The sequence below is a fragment of the Lithobates pipiens genome, unplaced genomic scaffold (assembly GCF_037356315.1).
Source record: "Lithobates pipiens isolate NorthernLeopardFrog02 unplaced genomic scaffold, aLitPip1_a1.2 Scaffold_3, whole genome shotgun sequence".
NCBI classification, from domain to species: Eukaryota; Metazoa; Chordata; class Amphibia; order Anura; family Ranidae; genus Lithobates; species Lithobates pipiens.
Window position 1 is genome coordinate 183,935,985 of NW_027507790.1, and position 18,686 is coordinate 183,954,670.

Sequence of the window (18,686 nt, forward strand, 5' to 3'; positions counted from 1 at the left end):
AGTATTTGTAGCTGCTGGCTTTTAAAAAAAAAAAAAACGCGGAGTCCCGGTGGACTCCCGCTTTAATACCAATCTGGAAGATGACTTGGAGTGTATTTTGCACTTCAGGTGTCTATTTATAAGTCTTTTCACATACGTTTCACACATGTTTCCAAGTGAATCCAATTAGAAAAATGTGTGAATCCTGCATGAATGTTAACAAAACCGATCATTTGACCCCTTAGTATTGCAGCCCTTTAATTTCTCCTTAATAACAAAATTAGTGCACTGGCGGGGTCCCTCAGGTTGATAGAAACAGTGTTTGTGTGTGTGTGTTGTGTACAGGCATGGGCAGACGTGGTGTAAATGTACTCAGTAAATGGCCTGGTTATATATTGATGATATAAAAAAGTTGAACTGTACTCCTGGACATACCTGACCTGTCTCCTCTTCCAAATCCTCATAAAGCTTAATACTGTAATAATGGATCTTCTTTAGGTTAATTCCAGGGTGATAATATGTAGTTAAACCAGCCTGTGAAAATTGGAATTACAAAGTTTAAACATGTTGACATCGGAAAAAGTAATTAAAAAAATGTTACAATGCCCAGTGTGTGTTGAGGCTCAGTGGTAACCCCACTCAGCAAATACCCAGATTCTTAGTACTCCTGTTCAGCATTGGTACTCTTGTATCCTTGGACCTCTGTAAAGCTGCAGGTGCTGTAACCGAGTTTTATTATTGACTTTCTTGGAGGCTTTGAAGATGCTTTGAAGCACCAAGAAAGCAATATGGGGTATATTTTTTGAAGCAAAGTGAAGCAAACACAATGTGTGAACAGGACTGTAATGTAGCCATTTTATTTAGTGACAGGTGCTTTGATTGGCATTCAGCGTGCTTTAACCACTTCAGCCCCGGAAGATTTGGCTGCTCAATGACCAGGCCATTTTTTGCAATTCGGCACTATGTCGCTTTAACTGACAATTGCATGGCCGTGCAATGCTGTGCCCAAACAAAATTGACGCCTTTTTTTCCCCCACATAGAGCTTTCTTTTGGTGGTATTTGATCATCTCTGCGGTTTTTATTTTTTGCGCTATAAACAAAACAAGAGCGACAATTTTGAAAAATTTTAATAAATATCCCCAATTTTTTTTTTTTTATAAATTTTTTTTCCTCAGTTTAGGCTGATATGTATCCTTCTACATATTTTTGGTAATAAAAATCGCAATAAGTGTATATTGATTTGTGCAAACCAAAGTTATAGTGTCTACAAAATAGGAGATCGATTTATGGCATTTTTATTATTATTTTTTTTTTTTTACTAGTAATGGCGGTGATCTGCGATTTTTATCAGGACTGCGACATTATGGCGGACACATCAGACACTTTTGACACATTTTTTAAACCATTGACAATTAAACAGCGATCGGTGCTATAAAAATGCACTGACTACTGTGTAAATGTCACTGGCAGGGAAGGGGTTAACATTAGGGGTGATCAAGGGGTTAACTGTGTTCCCTGACTGTGGGGGGAGGGGACTGACTATAGGAGATGACAGATAGTGGTTCCTAGCTATTAGGAACTCATGATCTGCCTCTCCTCAGCTTACAGAACAGGGATTTGTGTGTTTACACACACACACACATCCCTGTTCTGCCTCTCCTGCGCGGGCACCGGCCACGAGCATCGGCACCCCCCGTAATGCAGCTTGCGCGTGCGCCTGCTATCCCGCTTAAAGGAGCCGACGTACAGCTACAGCAGGATTGTGCCGACCTGCCGCAGTATAATGATGGCGGCTATTCTGACTCTGATTGTTATGAAGCGACTATCCCTTGTGAGACCTCTATGCATGGCCTGTATAAGATATAATCACTGAGGACAATCCTCATCAGATAGTTTTAACTCACCAAATACCAATTCCATCCACAAGATACTTTTATTTTGAACATCAGGTTATAGCAGATGACAGGATGCAAACAGATGAATAGGTTGTAGTATTTATGCAGTCAAAAGATGATATTGTCTGTAGCTTACAATGCAGAATACATGTGCCCTTCTACATGTGGCTTGCTGCTGCATCCATTACACAGGTAGTACAATAACAGGAAGAAGGGTGGAGCATTACATACAAAAGGAAGTGTGTCATAACATAAGGAAAAAAGAACATAAGAAACAAGTGCATTACCACAAAAGGTCACCAAATGGCAGCATGTGAACTAAATATAAATGTCCATAGAAAATGGTTAGGAAAACAGTTTATATAAATTCTATGCCCCGTTGGGGCAGCACAGCGGCTGGTCAGCAATTGGTTAAAAAAGCGTGTCCAATGCAATGTAAGAGTCTATTCACACAGGGGTGACTTTGGATCCGACTTGAAGTCACCCCAAGTCGCGCGACATGATAAAATCAATGGAAGTGAATGAGAGCCATCTCAATGCACACTGCTGAAGTCGCTCCGATTTCAGAAAGGGTTCCTGTACTACTTCAATCCGACTTCTAGGCGACTTGTACACATTAATTTCAATGGAAGTCGCCTCCAAGTCTGATCCCCTGTCTTAACTGAAGCAACTTTCCAGGAAGTAAAAATTGTTTTTTAGGTAAACCCCTCCCGCTCAGAGCTGATTATTATGTGATTGGCCACTGGCAAAGTCCCCTTCCTGGAAGCAACTTCAAGTTGTGTTGAAGTCGCCCCAAATCTCGCTGTGATTCATACTCAAGTCGTGTCCAAGTTCCCTCCCAAAGTCACGCTGGAAGTCGTTGCCCCTGTGTGAATGGACTCTCAATGAGTGTATTAACGGAATATTGGAAACGCCAAACTAGTTTATCTCTTTTAAAAAAAGTAAAATGGAATGTCAGCTTCTACAAGAAAAAGAGAGAAGCAGGTCTTGTTGCCTTCTCTATGATGCAGTCCCGAAGACTTACTGATCTGAAGTCTAGGATTAAACCGCATTTCAATCCACTTCCTGTGTGCCCATGCTGTCATGGACTCACCTCCTTAAAGTGTGTCAACAAGCTGGCCTGGACTTACAGTGGAATGCTCTGGAGCATTCTGGACCTGCTCACCACTGGATCCAGATGAAAATAAGAAGGAGCTGTGATGTTATGTGACCATATTAAACAATGACTATTTGTGACTCTTCGCACAGTCAGCAATCCGCGTGTGGTGGTTTTGGCTACATGCACACAATGCATCCAGTTGTGATCGCCTCAAGTAATCGCTGGTTGTGGGAACAGTAACAAGTAGCTGTGGCCACCATCAGCCTGCCATTGCAGCTTCTATTTGAGCAAACCTGTCACTCCAGATGCAAGATATTGCTGATGCTTGCATTGGAAATTTTGGGGCATTCTAATTGCTTGTCTGAATGTAGTCTAATAGGTGGCGGTCCCCAGAACCCATGACTAGATGTCTCTCTTGTGTTGTGTATTTGTAGATATTAACTTACTGCATGCCATGTGGATCCAGCTGTAAGCTCTGATTTCTCCAGGAGAACCACATCTTTCATGCCTGCTTTGGCCAGGTGATATGCCAAGCTCACCCCCACACATCCACCGCCAATGATTACTGTCTCCGCAGTGTCCTTCCATCTCTTCCCCAAACTAGAAGATGGGTTTTCTGAACCGCTATAAACAGAATACTTCAGTAAGTTGAAAGTCCAATAGACAGTTGATGTTTTGAACCAATATGTAGAAATTGTGACATATATCTAGCTAGGTCAGTAAATGTCAGAGGATGTAAACATGACCCATCAGACACACAATCCTGTGACTTTGATGTCAATATGGCCAAGGACTGTTAAATTATGACAGAAATCTATAACCAGTATACACTATATTATACACAAAGCAAGGTCCATAAAGACATGGATGAGCGAGTTTGGGGTGGAGGAACTTGACTGGCCTGCACAGAGTCCTGACCTCAACCCAACAGAACACCATTGGGATGAATTAGAGCTGAGACTGAGAGCCAGGCCTTTCTGTCCTCACAAATACACTTCTGGAAGAATGGTCAAACATTACCATAGATGTACTCCTAAACCTTGTGGACAGCCTTCCCAGAAGAGATGAAGCTGTTATAGCTGCAATGGGTGGGCCAACTCAATATTGAACCCTACAGACTAAAGCCTCGTACACACAAAGATTTTGCAATTGTGTGATGACAGACTGTTTGCCTAAAATCTGACCGTTAATATGCTCCATCAGACAATTGTTGTCCAACTTTCAGCCAACAAATGTGATAGCAGACTAGTAAATTTTCGTCAGACAATGGTCTGTTGTCAGATTTAGGTACTGTGTGTACACAAGTTCATCACACAAAAGTCAAAAGTACAAACACACATGCTTGGAATCAATGCTCACCAACAGGGCTTTTTTTCAGGTGGAACTTGGTGGAACTCAGTTCCACCACCTCTGGCTCAGACCCTTTGGTGCCTGTTCACCACAATCACTTGTAAACACAGAAGTTTGGTTTCTGTGTTTACAAGTGATAGCTTTGCACTCTGGGTGTAACCCCCCTGAACTCTGCACTCTGTATATAATGCAATCCTGGTATTTATTACCCCTTTAAGACCCTCTTACTATTTGTGAAATTTGACTGACCACACCCACTATTTGATGTGATTTGGAGGGTGTGTATAGGGGAGGGGTTTTGGGGGGTCGTGGTTGAGTTCCAGCACCTATTGTTTGAGAAAAAAAACCTGCCCACCAAACACAACATTAGCAGAAGGTGCCCAAAGGGTGGCCCTTAAGAGCTGAAATTCCACATAGCATGTAGGTGTTTGTGTTTGTTGGCCCATAACTGTGTGCCATTAGTATGCAAGGCAAAATCCAGGCACATGCCCTTTGGACAAAAGTCTAACGCTTTGGCTGCCAAAAATCCAATCGTGTGTACGAGGCTTAAGACTGGGATTCCATTAAAGTTCATGTGTGTGTAAAGGCAGGCATCCCAATATGGTACTATAGTGTATTTGGGAAACATACCCAAGATTTAGAGGGGAAATTCTAGTCGACATAAAAATTGGAAAAAATAAAATAAAATATCCTTATATCATATATATTTTTAGGGAGTTTTTTAAACATTTGTACAGGCTTGAGTATATTTTTATTACTTGTATCCAATAAAAAGCTAGTTACTAGGCAAGAAAAAGAGAAAAAACACAGAAAATGCATGTCGCACACTTTTGAGGCACTCCTATTAGAGACTATCGGGGTTAAAATTTTCTCCTCTTTCCCTTTGTACTTTTTCAAGTGAGGTGTGATCAGGAATCATTAAATATAATGGAAATCCTAGCGTCGAGTGTTGGGTCACGCTTCTGTAGAGGCTTCAAATTGCTCAGGGCTCACACTAAAACTGATCATTGATTTCCTGCAGGAGGGTAGGTTAGAGCCTAGGTACCTAGGTAGGAGCCACTGTCAGATTGAGGGTCAGTTCACACCAGAACATTGTGTGGAAAATGTGTGTTCTACCGCGTACACATGATCGGAAATTCCACCAGCAAAAGTCCGATGAGAGCTTTTGGTCGGAAAATGCGATCATGTGTATGCTCCATCGGACTTTTGCTGGCGGAATTCCGGCCAACAAAAGACTGAGAGCAGGTTCTCTATTTTTCAGTCTGAAAAAGTTCAGATCGCAAATTTCGACGTGCAAAATTCCTACGCATGCTCGTAAACAAAATCAACGCATGCTCGGAAGCATTGAAGTTCATTTTCTCGGCTCGTCGTAGTGTTCTACGTCACCGCGTTCTTGACGGGCGAAGGTTCAGAGAACTTTTGTGGCCAAGCTTGAGCGAAATTCCGTCGGAAAAACCATCCAAGTTTTTTCCTACGGAAATTCCGCTCCTGTGTGCGCGGCATTCCATGTGCTTTTCCTGCGCTGCTCTCAAAACATGAACAACAATGACATTTTCAGATTTGCTTGGTAAATATGGCAATAAAGCATTTTTTTATATTTGAGCAATACGTACAATAAATACCTGTCAGAAATTCTCTGAGCTTATAACTTACTGCTGCACTCTTATCAGTTAGCATTGTTCCAAGCTTTCTCTTTAAAACACAAAACACCTCCCCTTGTGTTTTAGAGATAAGGAAGGGGGAGGTGTTCTGTTGTCCCAGCACAGCCCCTTTCTGTGTAAGGATGACACCGATGTTCTTCCGTAGATGCAGTAAATTGAGAGAGAGTGTTGTCATCCTAGAACAGGAGGTGTGTTAGAGCCGGTTCACACAGGGGCGACTCAGATCCGACTTCAGGTCGCCCCTAGTCGCCTTAAGTCACGCTACATGTAAAAATCAATGTAAGTGAATGAGAGCCGTCTTAATGCACACTAATGAAGTCTCTCCGACTTCAGAAAAGGTTCCTGTACTACTGCTATCCGACTTGTAGGCGACTGGTACCCATTGATTTCAATGGAGGTCGGCTCCAAGTCGGATCTCCGTCTATACGGAGGTGACTCTCAGAGAATTATCAGCTCTCAAAATGGAACTCCACGCCAAATTTATTTAAAAAAATTGGCGTGGGTTCCCCCTCCGAGAGCATACCAGGCCCTTAGATCTGGTATGGATTTTAAGGGGAACCCCCTACGCCAAAAAGACGGCGTGGGGGTCCCCCCGAGATCCATACCAGACCCTTATCCGAGCACGCTACCCAGCCAGCCAGGAAAGGGGGTGGGGATGAGCGAGCGCCCCCCCCCTCCTGAGCCATACCAGGCCGCGTGCCCTCAACATGGGGGGGTGCCTTGGGGGGACTTTGGGGGTCTTGTCCCCCTCTTCGGGGGTCTTGACCCCCTCTTCGGTTCTTCTTGCCGGGCCACCGCGCCTTCCGTGGTCTTCTGTCGCCGCTGCCGCCGTCTTCTGTTCTTCTCTTCTGGAGATGTTGCCTCGTAGCTGTCTCTGGTCACAATGACAGGACACGCGGCGTGCGGCGACTTATATAGGGACATCACCGGATGATGTCCCCACCCATTATGATGTCACAGTCCCAGCATCCTCTGGGACTGTGACATCATAATGGGCGAGGACATCATCCGGTAATGTTCCTATATAAGTTGCCGCACGCCGCGTGTCCTGTCATTGTGACCGGAGACAGCGACGAGGCAACATCTCCAGAAGAGAAGAACAGAAAAAAAAAAGACGGCGGCAGCAGCGACAGAAGACCGGGGCCACCGCTTGCAAAAGAGCTAGAAGAAGGCGCGGTGGCCTGGCAAGAAGAACCAAAGAGGGGGACAAGAACCCCGAAGTCGGAAGAAGAGGGCGGCGGCGAAGAAGAAAGCCAGGCTCCTCCGCTAGTGAAAGAGCTAGCAAAAGAGCAGAAGATAGCGGAGAAGTCCGGCAAGAAGACCCCCGAAGACGGAAGAAGACCCCCGGAGCTGTGCTAAACTATTTTAACCCTTGTGTGTTGTATTTTTTTTTACATTTTTTTCACAGGTGAATGGGTAGGGGTACATTGTACCCCATACTCCTTTACATAGGGTGGAGGGGCCGGTATCCGGGGGTCCCCTTATTAAAGGGGGCTCCCTTATTAAAGGGGGCTCACGGATTCCGATAAGCCCCCCGCCCGCAGACCCCGACAACCAACAGCCAGGGTTGTCGGGATGAGGCCCTTGTCCTCATCAACATGGGGACAAGGTGCTTCAGGGTGGGGGGGCACCCCCCCATGTTGAGGGCACGTGGCCTGGTACGGCTCGGGGGGGGGGATGCTCGCTCGTCCCCACCCCCTTTCCTGGCCGGCCGAGTAGCATGCTCGGATAAGGGTCTGGTATGGATCTGGGGGGACCCCCACGCCATCTTTTCGGCATAGGGGGTTCCCCTTAAAATCCATACCAGACCTAAGGGCCTGGTATGCTCTTGGAGGGGGAACCCACGCCGTTCTTTTTTTTTAATTTGGTGTGGAGTTCCCCCTTGAGAGCTCATTCTCTGATTGGCCATGGCAAAAGTCGCCTGGCCTGGGGCGACTTAAAGTCGTGTTGTAAGTTGTGTCCAAGTCATGTTCAAGTCGTGTCCAAGTTGCCTCCAAAAGTCGTGTTGAAAGTCGTGTTGCCCCTGTGTGAACCGAGCCTTACTGGCAGGATCAGAAAAAAAAGGGAAAAAATGAATGAAGCCACCACTTCTCAGGAGTGGTAAACCAATATATATTACATTTTTGTTTGTGGGTTTAGTTTTATTTTCAGGAGCACCATTCCATAACGGGATGGTTGGTGTACTCTGCAGATGTTTTTTTTAAACCGATCTGCTTTGTTTTATTTGGGAAACTGCACAGAAGGCCCACAGAAGGCCCACCAGACTGTGGACCCAGATTACATGGAATATGTTAGCTACAATGGTTACAGTGCTTAATAAAAAAAATCACATGCAGTTCTGATTGGCTACACGTATCTGCTTGTGTAGTCTAGGGCTAGGCCTTGGACCAAAATCGTTGGGCCAGTAGTCATTGGGTTTGCCTGTGGGAGGCGTCATCGGCACCTATGCATATGGAAGTACCTCTTGCGCGGAGCGGAGTCATATGAAGAATCTAACATTAAAGCGGTTGTATACCCACATGTCAAAAAAAAAAAAAAAAAAAACCCTGTAAAGGCAAAGGAATAATGAGCTAGTAGAATGAGCATACTAGCTCATTATGAAATACCTACCTTAGAACAAAGTCCCCGTATCGCAGCCTGGTCCACGCCGATGCAGCTGACTTTTTGCCCTCTGCATTTCTTCCGGGTTCGTGGCTCCAGCGCTGTGAGTGGCCGGAGCCACAATGATGTCATGTCTTCTTCCCGGCAAGGTCCGGCAGCATCTGCTGGAACTTCAGCCGGTAATTCACAGTGCAAGCAAAGTAAATATTAGACATGTGCTTTGACCAGGTGATATGCCAAGCTCAACCCCACACATCCACCACCAATGATTACTGTCTCCGCGGTGTCCTTCCATCTCTTCCCCAAACTAGAAGATGGGTTTTATGAACCGCTATAAACAGAATACTTCAGTAAGTTGAAAGTCCAACAGACAGTTGATGTTTTGAACCAATATGTAGAAATTGTGACATACATCTATAGCTAGGTCAGTAAATGTCTTCTTCCCGGCAAGGTCTGGCAGCATCGGAAACTTCAGCCGGACATTCACAGTGCATGCAAAGTAAATATTAGACACGTGCACTGATAAAAAAAAAAATTGTTCATTTTTGTTTCATTTGTTTTTTTTGCTTTTTTTCGGAAGTTCAAAACACAACCGTTTAAGGCAGTTCCCCGACTTACAGATGAGCTGTGTGCAGTAACAAAGTGCAGCGTTCCTCTAAAAAGCGACTTTTCCCATGTCACTACACACTGTAACTTGTATGTATTAGGAGAGACAGGCTGAGCCTGCGCCCCCTCCACCAGTCCAGCATACCTCTGTTATCTCTCTACCACTAACAGAACAGGTTCCCGCCAAGCACATAGCTGGACTACTAGGTAGGGAACCAGAACTTCAGCCCCCTCGCTACCAGAGTGTCCTCGCTGGTCCCTGCTATGTTCTGGGACCTGTGTGTCTCCCAGAATACAGCAGGGGAGGGCAGAGTAGGTGCCGGAAGTGGCATAGATACCCGCAATCACTGAGGTGATTTATGCCAGGAAGTGGGAGCATATACCTGTATTAGACAGTTATCTTCTCCCCCCTCCCCCCTGAAAGGTGCCAAATGTGACACCGGAGGGGGGAGGATTCCAAAAAGTGGAAGTTCCATTTTTGGGTGGAAGTTCACTTTAACGACTGGTTGCTTGTCGCTTGTTCTTTCACTTGGTTACCTATAGCAACTACACTCCTCTTCTTGTCTTTTGTAACGATATTGCTTCATACCCCATAGTGCATTTACAGACTATGCCAGAAACAATATGGACCCCTTGAATAACTTCAGATCAGGGATAAAGTGGTTAATATAACTTTTAAAATGCAGCATAGCAATATAAAACAAATAATGTCCTGTTTCTGATACTAAAACAGTTACAGAACATGGCCGCTAGATTGCTAGTATTTTCAGAAAAAATATTTCTTGATCATACATCACGGGACACAGGAGCTCATTACATAGTGGGTTATATAGGCACCTCTGGTGATTGGACACTGGTTAACCCCAATTAAGGAGAATTCCTCCCCTATATAACCTCTCCCATATGGGAGGCACCTCAGTTTTTTCGCCAGTGTCTATGGTGGTTGGTCACGTAAAACATGTGCTATGAAGAAAGCTCTGTGCAGGTCCCTGCGGGGGCCTAAGGGCTACAACAAACCGGATCCATATCTCGGGACGATATTTGACTCCCAAGATGGTATGGTACCCGGGCCTCGTCATCCGAAGAAACGAGGTTTGGCCTCTAAGTCCTCTCCTATTGGAAGACTGGGCTCTGGGAAAACCAGACTTGGTGTACTGTTTACATAGTGGCACGAAAGTTTCTGGCAGAGTCTTTTACAAGGTCCAGGTAGGAGGTTCTTCTGAGAAAGAACCCCAGAAAAACCTGAAGGTTGGCACAACTCTGCCCGCCATGATGGGTGAAGGCTGGAATCTATCTGTTTTCAGCAATTCCTGCGGCGAGGACAGGTAAAGGAAGTTAATCCTATATATAATTATATTATGGATTTCTTCATTTGAGTAGTAGTATGTCTTACCTGGTTTCCACCACTAGAGGGAGTAAGAGCAGCCTGATGCATACTTACATGCCTTTCAGTACACAAGCTCAGTGAAGCCTGGTTCTCCAGAGGTCTCACGTCTCCACTGCAGTCCCTGCCACAATAATGTAATACAGGGGTCCCACAAAGTCTGGGGGTCCCACGCAGCTCTGATGAGATTCCTTTTCCCCCCCTGGATTCCGGCGGTCCTCGTGCACGAGCGCGAGCGCGCTCCCGGGTTAGTTGAGGAGGGGGGAGTGTGGTTGTGAGCCGTGCACGTTGGTGTGCACGGCGCTGTACTGCGCAGGCACCAGGCGGCAGCTTTAAAAGCCCAGAGCGTCAGGGGGCTGTAAGTGAGAGACACAGGAGCTGTGGGCAGTAAGCATCCCAGGGGTTTGGGATCCAGGCAAACCTTAGACACCTACTCAGCATCAGGTTGTGAAGTATTAAGCATTTATATTTTATTGTGAGACTTTTAGCACAACAGTGATTGCACTTTGTATTAGTACCTCTGCTTTGTAGCTTAGGACTATGTCTCCTTGTAAGAGGGTCTCAGGGGGAGGTAACAAGGGCACTGGTAAATCACCGCCTAGGTCCAGGGGTTCTAAAAATGCCTGTAAGTTACCATCCCCCCCTGCAAGACTGGAGCCAGCCTCACAGGATGAGTCAGTGCCCCTGTCAGGTTTTGCAGCCTCTCCTAATGTGTCAGCCCCGATATACGTCACTGAGGACTCCCTTAGGGCTACATTGGAGGGTTTTGAAGGGAGAATCATGAATTTTATTTCTGCTTCCCTGAAAGATAGCAGGAAAAGGGGTATATCCCCTCCCTCTGCTGAGATTCCTCTTTCAGATGATTCTTCTGACAATGAGAGATCCCTATCTTGGGACAGGGATCTTGAGCAGTCGGGGGAATCAGAGGAAGAGGAGAGAGTCCCCTCCTCCCAGGCGCTCAGAAAACAGGTGCAGTATTATACTGAATTGGTGCATACCACATTCAGAATGCCTGCTGCTGAAGTCCCTACGTCCTCTGTTTCTTCCCTGGGAGTCAGGAAAATCCCACAGACTGCGTTTTCCTTTCCAATTCATCCCTTAATGGATAAATTGATGTATGAGGATTGGGGACAGCCCGATAAACTGTTTGCTCCTCCTAAAAGGTTTTCTATGCATTATCCTCTGGAGGAAAGTTTCACCAAGAAATGGGGGGTCCCATCTGTCGATGCGGCTGTTTCTTGCGTGAATAAAAACCTGACCTGTCTGTTGGATAATGCTCAGGTATTTAAAGATCCAACTGATAAGAGGTTGGAAACATTATTAAAAGCCTCCTTTTCCATGACTGGCACTGTAGTGCAACCTACAGTCGCAGCCGTAGGGTTGTGTCAGTTCCTCAAGGAACAGGTTAAGCAGATGCTTGGCCTCCTTCCCAGTGAGGAAGTGGAGAATTATGCAGAAATACCTCAAATACTGTGTTTTATGATTGATGCGATTTTGGATTCTGTCCAAAAAGCATCTCGTTTGTCTCTCCTGTTGGTACACATGCGAAGGGCCCTATGGCTAAAGAATTGGGCAGCTGAGCTATCATGCAAGAAGCATTTGATTGGGTTCCCGTTTAAAGGGGAACGTTTGTTTGGAGAAGAATTAGACAAATTCGTCCAAAAAATTTCAGGGGATAAATCTACTCTCCTTCCAGTCAAAAGGAACAAACGTCCATCTTTTAGGCGTTCTCTCTCTCCCGGAGCATCAAGCTCTAAGCAGTGGCAACGGCCTTCTCAACCCTCCTCTACAGGAAAGGTTCAGGGCCGAGCCCAGGGGCACAAAAATACTTGGGGGCGAAAGCCTGCCAAGCAGAGCCCGAAAGCTTCCTTGTGAAGGGGCGCCCCCGCTCGGCCGAGTGGGGGGAAGGCTTCAGCAGTTTGCGGAAGCCTGGCGGGAAGAGATCCGGGACAAGTGGGTGATCTCTTCGGTATCTCTGGCCTTAGATCATTTACTATCATTTACTATCCCAGGGGGTGATAGTAGAAGTGGACCCAAAAGAACAGGGTTCAGGGTTTTACTCGAATCTCTTCACCGTTCCAAAGCCAAATGGAAGTGTCAGACCTATCCTGGATCTGAAGGATCTAAACCGGTTTTTACGCATCCGGTCCTTCCGAATGCAGTCAATTCGCACTGTGGTCTCCTCCCTGCAAGGGGAAGAATTTATGGCATCAATAGACATCAAGGATGCATATCTCCATGTGCCAATTTTTCCCGCACACCAAAAGTATCTAAGGTTCGTGGTAGAGCGGCGCCATTTTCAATTTGTGGCCTTGCCGTTCGGGCTCGCTACGGCCCCTCGAGTCTTCACAAAGATTCTGGACCCTCTCTTGGAAAACCTAAGAGCTCAGGGTATAGCCATCATGGCTTATCTAGACGACTTGCTTCTCATGGAGAAAACAGTAGCGTTCCTGAACCACAGTGTTTCCAGAACGCTAGAACACCTGCAGTGCCTAGGTTGGATTATAAACCTAGAAAAGTCATCCCTACAGCCTGCTACCAGGTTGGAATACCTGGGTATGTTTATCGACACCACTCAGGGCAAGGTGTTTCTTCCAAGGCCAAAAGCCTTGGCCATCAGGGATCTGGTGCGCCTAATTCTGGGCAGGAGATCTTCCCCCATTCGCTTGTGCATGAGACTGTTAGGGAAAATGGTCGCCTCCTTTGAGGCCGTTCCATTTGCCCAGTTACACTCAAGGCCTCTGCAAAGATGCATCCTTGCGGCTTGGAACAGGAAGCCCCAATCCTTGGATCTTCCTATGCGTCTATCCCCAGGGACACGCAAGATTCTCGTCTGGTGGTTAAAAACCGATAATTTGCTGAAAGGCAAAACTTTTCTTCCTCTTCCATGGAAGGTTATTACGACAGATGCCAGCCTGACAGGCTGGGGAGCAGTGTTAGAGGAGACGTGCTCGCAAGGGCAGATGGTCTGCAATCAAGAAGCTATTGCCCATAAATGTCTTGGAGATCCGGGCAGTTTACATGGCTCTCATAAAGTGGTCTTCCCGACTACAGGGTCTCCCTGTTCGGGTTCAGTCCGACAATGCCACAGCAGTGGCCTATATCAATCACCAGGGCGGTACCAGGAGTCTGGTTGCGCAAAAAGAGGTGAATCGCCTACTTGTCTGGGCAGAAAAGCATGTTCCATGCCTTTCTGCAGTCTTCATTCCAGGAGTGGAAAATTGGCAGGTGGATTTTTTGAGCCACCAGCAGTTGTGCCCAGGAGAATGGGCTCTGCTCCCCAATGTGTTTTTGGACATATGTCGCAGGTGGGGTACTCCAGAAGTAGATCTGTTTGCGTCCAGGTTCAACAGAAAACTGGACAAATTTGTGTCAAGAACAAGAGATACACTTGCTCAGGGGTCAGATGCTCTGTCAGTTCCCTGGGATCTGTTCCCTGGGATCAGTACAATCTGATTTATGCCTTCCCCCCGTGCCCGCTTCTGTCGCGGTTCCTGGGAAGAGTCAAGAGGGAGACAAAATCGGTTCTTTTGGTAGCCCCGGCTTGGCCCAGGCGACCGTGGTATGCAGAGATCATGAAGTTGGCAGTAGGCAGGCCATGGATCCTCCCTCTCCGGCCACAGCTGCTCTCACAGGGTCCGATTTACCATCCTGCTTTACAAAGTGTGAATTTGACGGCTTGGCTGCTGAGACCCACATTCTGAGAGACCGTGGGCTTTCGGGGCCAGTCCTTTCTACTCTGTTTAATGCCAGAAATCCGGCCTCCAGGCTTATTTACTTCAAAATCTGGAGGGCATATGTTTCCTGGTGTGAACTCAGGAAATGGCATCCTAGAAAGTATGTCATTAGCAGGATCTTGGCCTTCCTCCAGTCAGGCCTAGAAATGAATTTGGCCGTAAGCACTATCAAGGTGCAGATTTCGGCCTTGTCAGTGTTTTTTCAGAAGCCACTTGCATCGCATTCCCTGGTGCGGGCTTTCATCCAGGGGGCTATGCGGATAAGGCCGCCAGTCAAACCTCCGGTATGCCCATGGGATCTGAATTTGGTTCTCTCGGCTTTGCAGGGGCAACCTTTTGAACCTTTGCATCTGGCGTCATTGGTTCTTTTGACCAAAAAATTGGTTTTCTTGGTAGCCATATCCACGGCTAGAAGAGTGTCAGAACTAGCAGCTCTCTCCAGCAAAGAGCCGTATCTAATTGTTCATAAGGACCGGGTGGTCATGCGCCCCAACAGGTCCTTTCCACCTAAGGTGGTTTCGCGATTCCATTTGAATCAAGTTAGGGCAATCAGTATCTATCTTCAAGCAACTGCTTAGATAAGGAAAACTGATTGCTTATTTATTTTGCTGGTAGGCCCTAGGAAGGGCCAGGCGGCATCAAAATCCACTCTCTCAAGGTGGATTAGACAGACTATTTCTCAGGCCTATAGTGTTAAAGGGAAAATCCCTCCTTTTCAAGTGAAGGCGCACTCTACTAGGGCTGTAAGTGCTCCTTGGGCAGTGCATCACCAGGCCTCCCTGGCTCAGATCTGTAAGGTTGCAACTTGGTCATCAGTCCACACATTCACCAGATTCTATCAGGTGGATGTCAGAGGGCAAAAGGATATCGCCTTTGGGCGCAGTGTACTGCAGGCTGCAGTTTAGGTCCTCCGGCCCATGGTGGTCTATAATTATGATCTGTGTCTCCCTCCCCTCAATCTGAGCATTGCTTTGGGACATCCCACTATGTAATGAAGCTCCTGTGTCCCGTGATGTATGATCAAGAAAATAGGATTTTTATATACAGCTTACCTGTAAAATCCTTTTCTTGAGAGTACATCACGGGACACAGGGCTCCCGCCCCTCATGGGTTTTATGTGGTTTCCTATTGCTTTGCTACAAAACTGAGGTGCCTCCCATATGGGAGGGGTTATATAGGGTAGGCATTCTCCTTAATTGGGGTTAACCAGTGTCCAATCACCAGAGGTACCTATATAACCCACTATGTAATGAGCCCCTGTGTCCCGTGATGTACTCTCAAGAAAAGGATTTTACAGGTAAGCTGTATATAAAAATCCTATTTTTCAAAGAGGGATGTCAGCAATGGCAGCCACTATAGGGTGTCTACACTCCACTGTATCCATGGAAGAACAATGTGGCCACCCTTGGACAGCATCACTGTCCATCTGTGGAAAGGGGGTGTTACATGGACTAGTACAGTGACAGCGAACCTTTTTGAGCCCGAGTGCCCAAACCGCAATGCAAAACCAACTTATTTATTTCAAAGTGCCAACAAAGAATTAAACCTGCCAGAGGCTCTGTACAGAGGATGGGACTGATCATCCCTCTGAATGAATCCTAAGGGACCAAAAACCTACAATTCTAGCAGATTCGCTCAGAATGCAGGGATCAGCAATGCATTCTGCTCAGAATGCACTGACCTACCTGACCATTGCACTCACCTACCTGACCATTGCACTCAGTCACCTGCCTGACACATGCACTTACCTACCTGACACCCTGAACTCACCCACCTGACCATTACACTCACTTACCCGACACATACATTCGCCTACTTGACACATGCACTCACCTACCTGACCATTGCACTCACCTACCTGATACATGCATTCACCTACCTGACCATTGCACTTACCTGCCTGACCGTTACACTCACCTGTCTGACCATTACAGTCACCTACCTGACACATGCACTCACCTACTTGACCATTGCACTTGCCTACCTGACACATGCATTCACCTAACTGACCAAAGCACTCACCTACCTGACCATTGCACTCACCTGCCTGACCATTACACTCACCTCCCTGACACATGCACTGACCTACCTGACACATGCACTCACCTACCTGACCATTAAACTCACCTACCCAACACATACATTCAACTACCTGACACATACACTCACCGAATTAACACCTTTATTTTGCAAAATTGAGTAAAATCTGTAACTGTACAGAGCACAATGTCGGCATTGCCGTGAGTTGGTTTGTATTTGTTTTTTGTAGATCGTTACATACCGTTAAACAAGCAATAAACTTTAACAGTGAAAGGTTTACTTTCGAGATGTTTAGATGAAGGGAAATAATGGATCCACTCCACAATGATCTTACCTGTCTCCAGTCTCTCCGGCAGCTCATTTCCGCCCGCAAGTCTCCTCTGATCCCAGCCGCGGGTTCTCCCAGTCACGCTCCCAGCACATCACATCTGATTTGTTTGCTGGTGGGTGCGGTGTGGATGAGACAGCCTCTATGATTGGATTAGCATGCACGCGTCACCCCCGGGTGCTTATTCTTTGTCACGCCCACTCGCCTACAGAACTGTGGGAGATGTAGTTCGCTGTGCGGACGATTATGTTTTCACTGTGTGCTTTTCTCATTTAATGGCTCTCCTTTCATGGCGTGCCCACAGAGAGGGCTCGGCGTGATTATTCGCTCTTGTAACACTGATCCTCCTCCCGGCCAATCAGGAAGCGGGTATTGAGACCTGTCACCCGATTGGCTGAAAGTTCAGGCAATCCTATTGGAAGCCTTGGAGGAGGGGAGGAGCCACACGCTGGAAGCCACCAATGGAGGAGAAGACATGGAGCCACTGCCCGCCACCCGCCCAGATGGGGTAAGTGCAGGACCGACCGGCAAACATCGGGGGGAGGTGCTGCTGGCCGCTCGGGGGTGGGGGTTGTTTGTTGCCCCCTCCCCAAAAAAGTTAAGTTGAGACAAACCATTTACCACTGACAGGGGTGCTTACAGTGATCAGCTTTTATTTATTTATGTAAAACCTTTATCTCAAAGGGAAAAAATCACTTGCTGTAACTGCTTATAGCAGCCTTTCTCAACCTTTTCAACACAGAGGAACCCTTGAAATGGTTCTCCAGTCTTGGGGAACCCCTTCTAAAAATTTGAAATCTACAACTCAAGATACATTAATGTGATGGTCAGTGAAAAGAATGGTCCTTACACTTGTGGCCATTGGGAAGAATTACCTCCTTACAGATAGCTACAAAGATCAATGGCGTGAGTGGGAACTTACCTGGGAGGCACAAATTGCCCAATGCTGAAGGAACCCCTAGCAACCTCTGGAGGAACCCTATGTTTCCACGGAACCCTGGTTGAGAATCACTGGCTTATAGAGTCTTAGCTGGAATGTGGCTTCGATTTGTTAGTGTATCTAAATCTGCTAGTACATCTAACACTGCTCTCCATCCAGACTGACAATGCTGCTGTTCAAAGGTGTCTCTGTTGCTCCTTCCTCCAGAGTGGAAGCACTCTAATACAGGAGGCGTGTTACAGGACAGATCACCAGGTGCAAACAGAGGAAAAAACAATCCAGAGACAAAGCAACCAACCCCAGCATTGAGATCAGGGAAGCCTGGAGATTGTGGAGTTTTATTCCTATCACTTACCTGTCAGTGGTGGTGGATCTCCTGGACTCCTGCAGGCAGCAGGTGGCAGTGTGTAGCCTGTCCCTGGGGGACAGTATGTGGCCCCTGTTGCGCAGTAGGTAGGTCAGGCTGCGCCTCATCATGCCTATCACTTACCTGTCAGTGGTGGTGGATCTCCTGGACTCCTGCAGGCAGCAGGTGGCAGTGTGTAGCCTGTCCCTGGGGGGCAGTATGTGGCCCCTGTTGCGCAGTAGGTAGGTCAGGCTGCGCCTCATCATGCCTATCACTTACCTGTCAGTGGTGGTGGATCTCCTGGACTCCTGCAGGCAGCAGGTGGCAGTGTGTAGCCTGTCCCTGGGGGGCAGTATGTGGCCCCTGTTGCGCAGTAGGTAGGTCAGGCTGCGCCTCATCATGCTGGGCAGAGCTGACACTTATGGATCATACACAGCCTGCAGACCATAGAAATATGGGAGTCAGGACCCGCCTCCTCCACAGTCAGACCCGACTCCTCTGCCAGACCCGACTCCTCTCTCTCCCTCACTCCTCTCTCCCCGACTCCTCTGCCTCCACTGCTGCTGCAGAACTTTGTACAGCCCGAGCACACTCACATGTCTACTCATTGGCTATACCGATCAGTAAACATTTCACCCAGTTCTTGGCTTACACCCAGCAGGCTGTGAGTGTAGATTTGCATTGGACTGCTGCAGAAGTATGCCCATCATTTTACCCTA

The 18,686-nt window shown here is 47.0% G+C and overlaps 1 protein-coding gene across 2 annotated transcripts in view; it reads right to left on the reverse strand.

Moving 5' to 3' along the window:
- The window catches only part of DMGDH (dimethylglycine dehydrogenase), a 92,829-nt gene extending 74,165 nt beyond the window's left edge, over window positions 1-18,664 (reverse strand). Inside the window, exons 1-3 of one of the 2 annotated variants that reach the window (XM_077462597.1) lie at window positions 18,112-18,664; window positions 3,421-3,598; window positions 415-513 (exon numbers count right to left, since the gene is read on the reverse strand). In XM_077462597.1, the coding sequence (XP_077318723.1) occupies window positions 415-513; window positions 3,421-3,598; window positions 18,112-18,233 (399 nt within the window). In that variant the 5' untranslated portion in view covers window positions 18,234-18,664. The other variant, XM_077462596.1, reaches the window with a different exon arrangement.
- Between the last annotated feature and the right edge of the window lie 22 nt (window positions 18,665-18,686).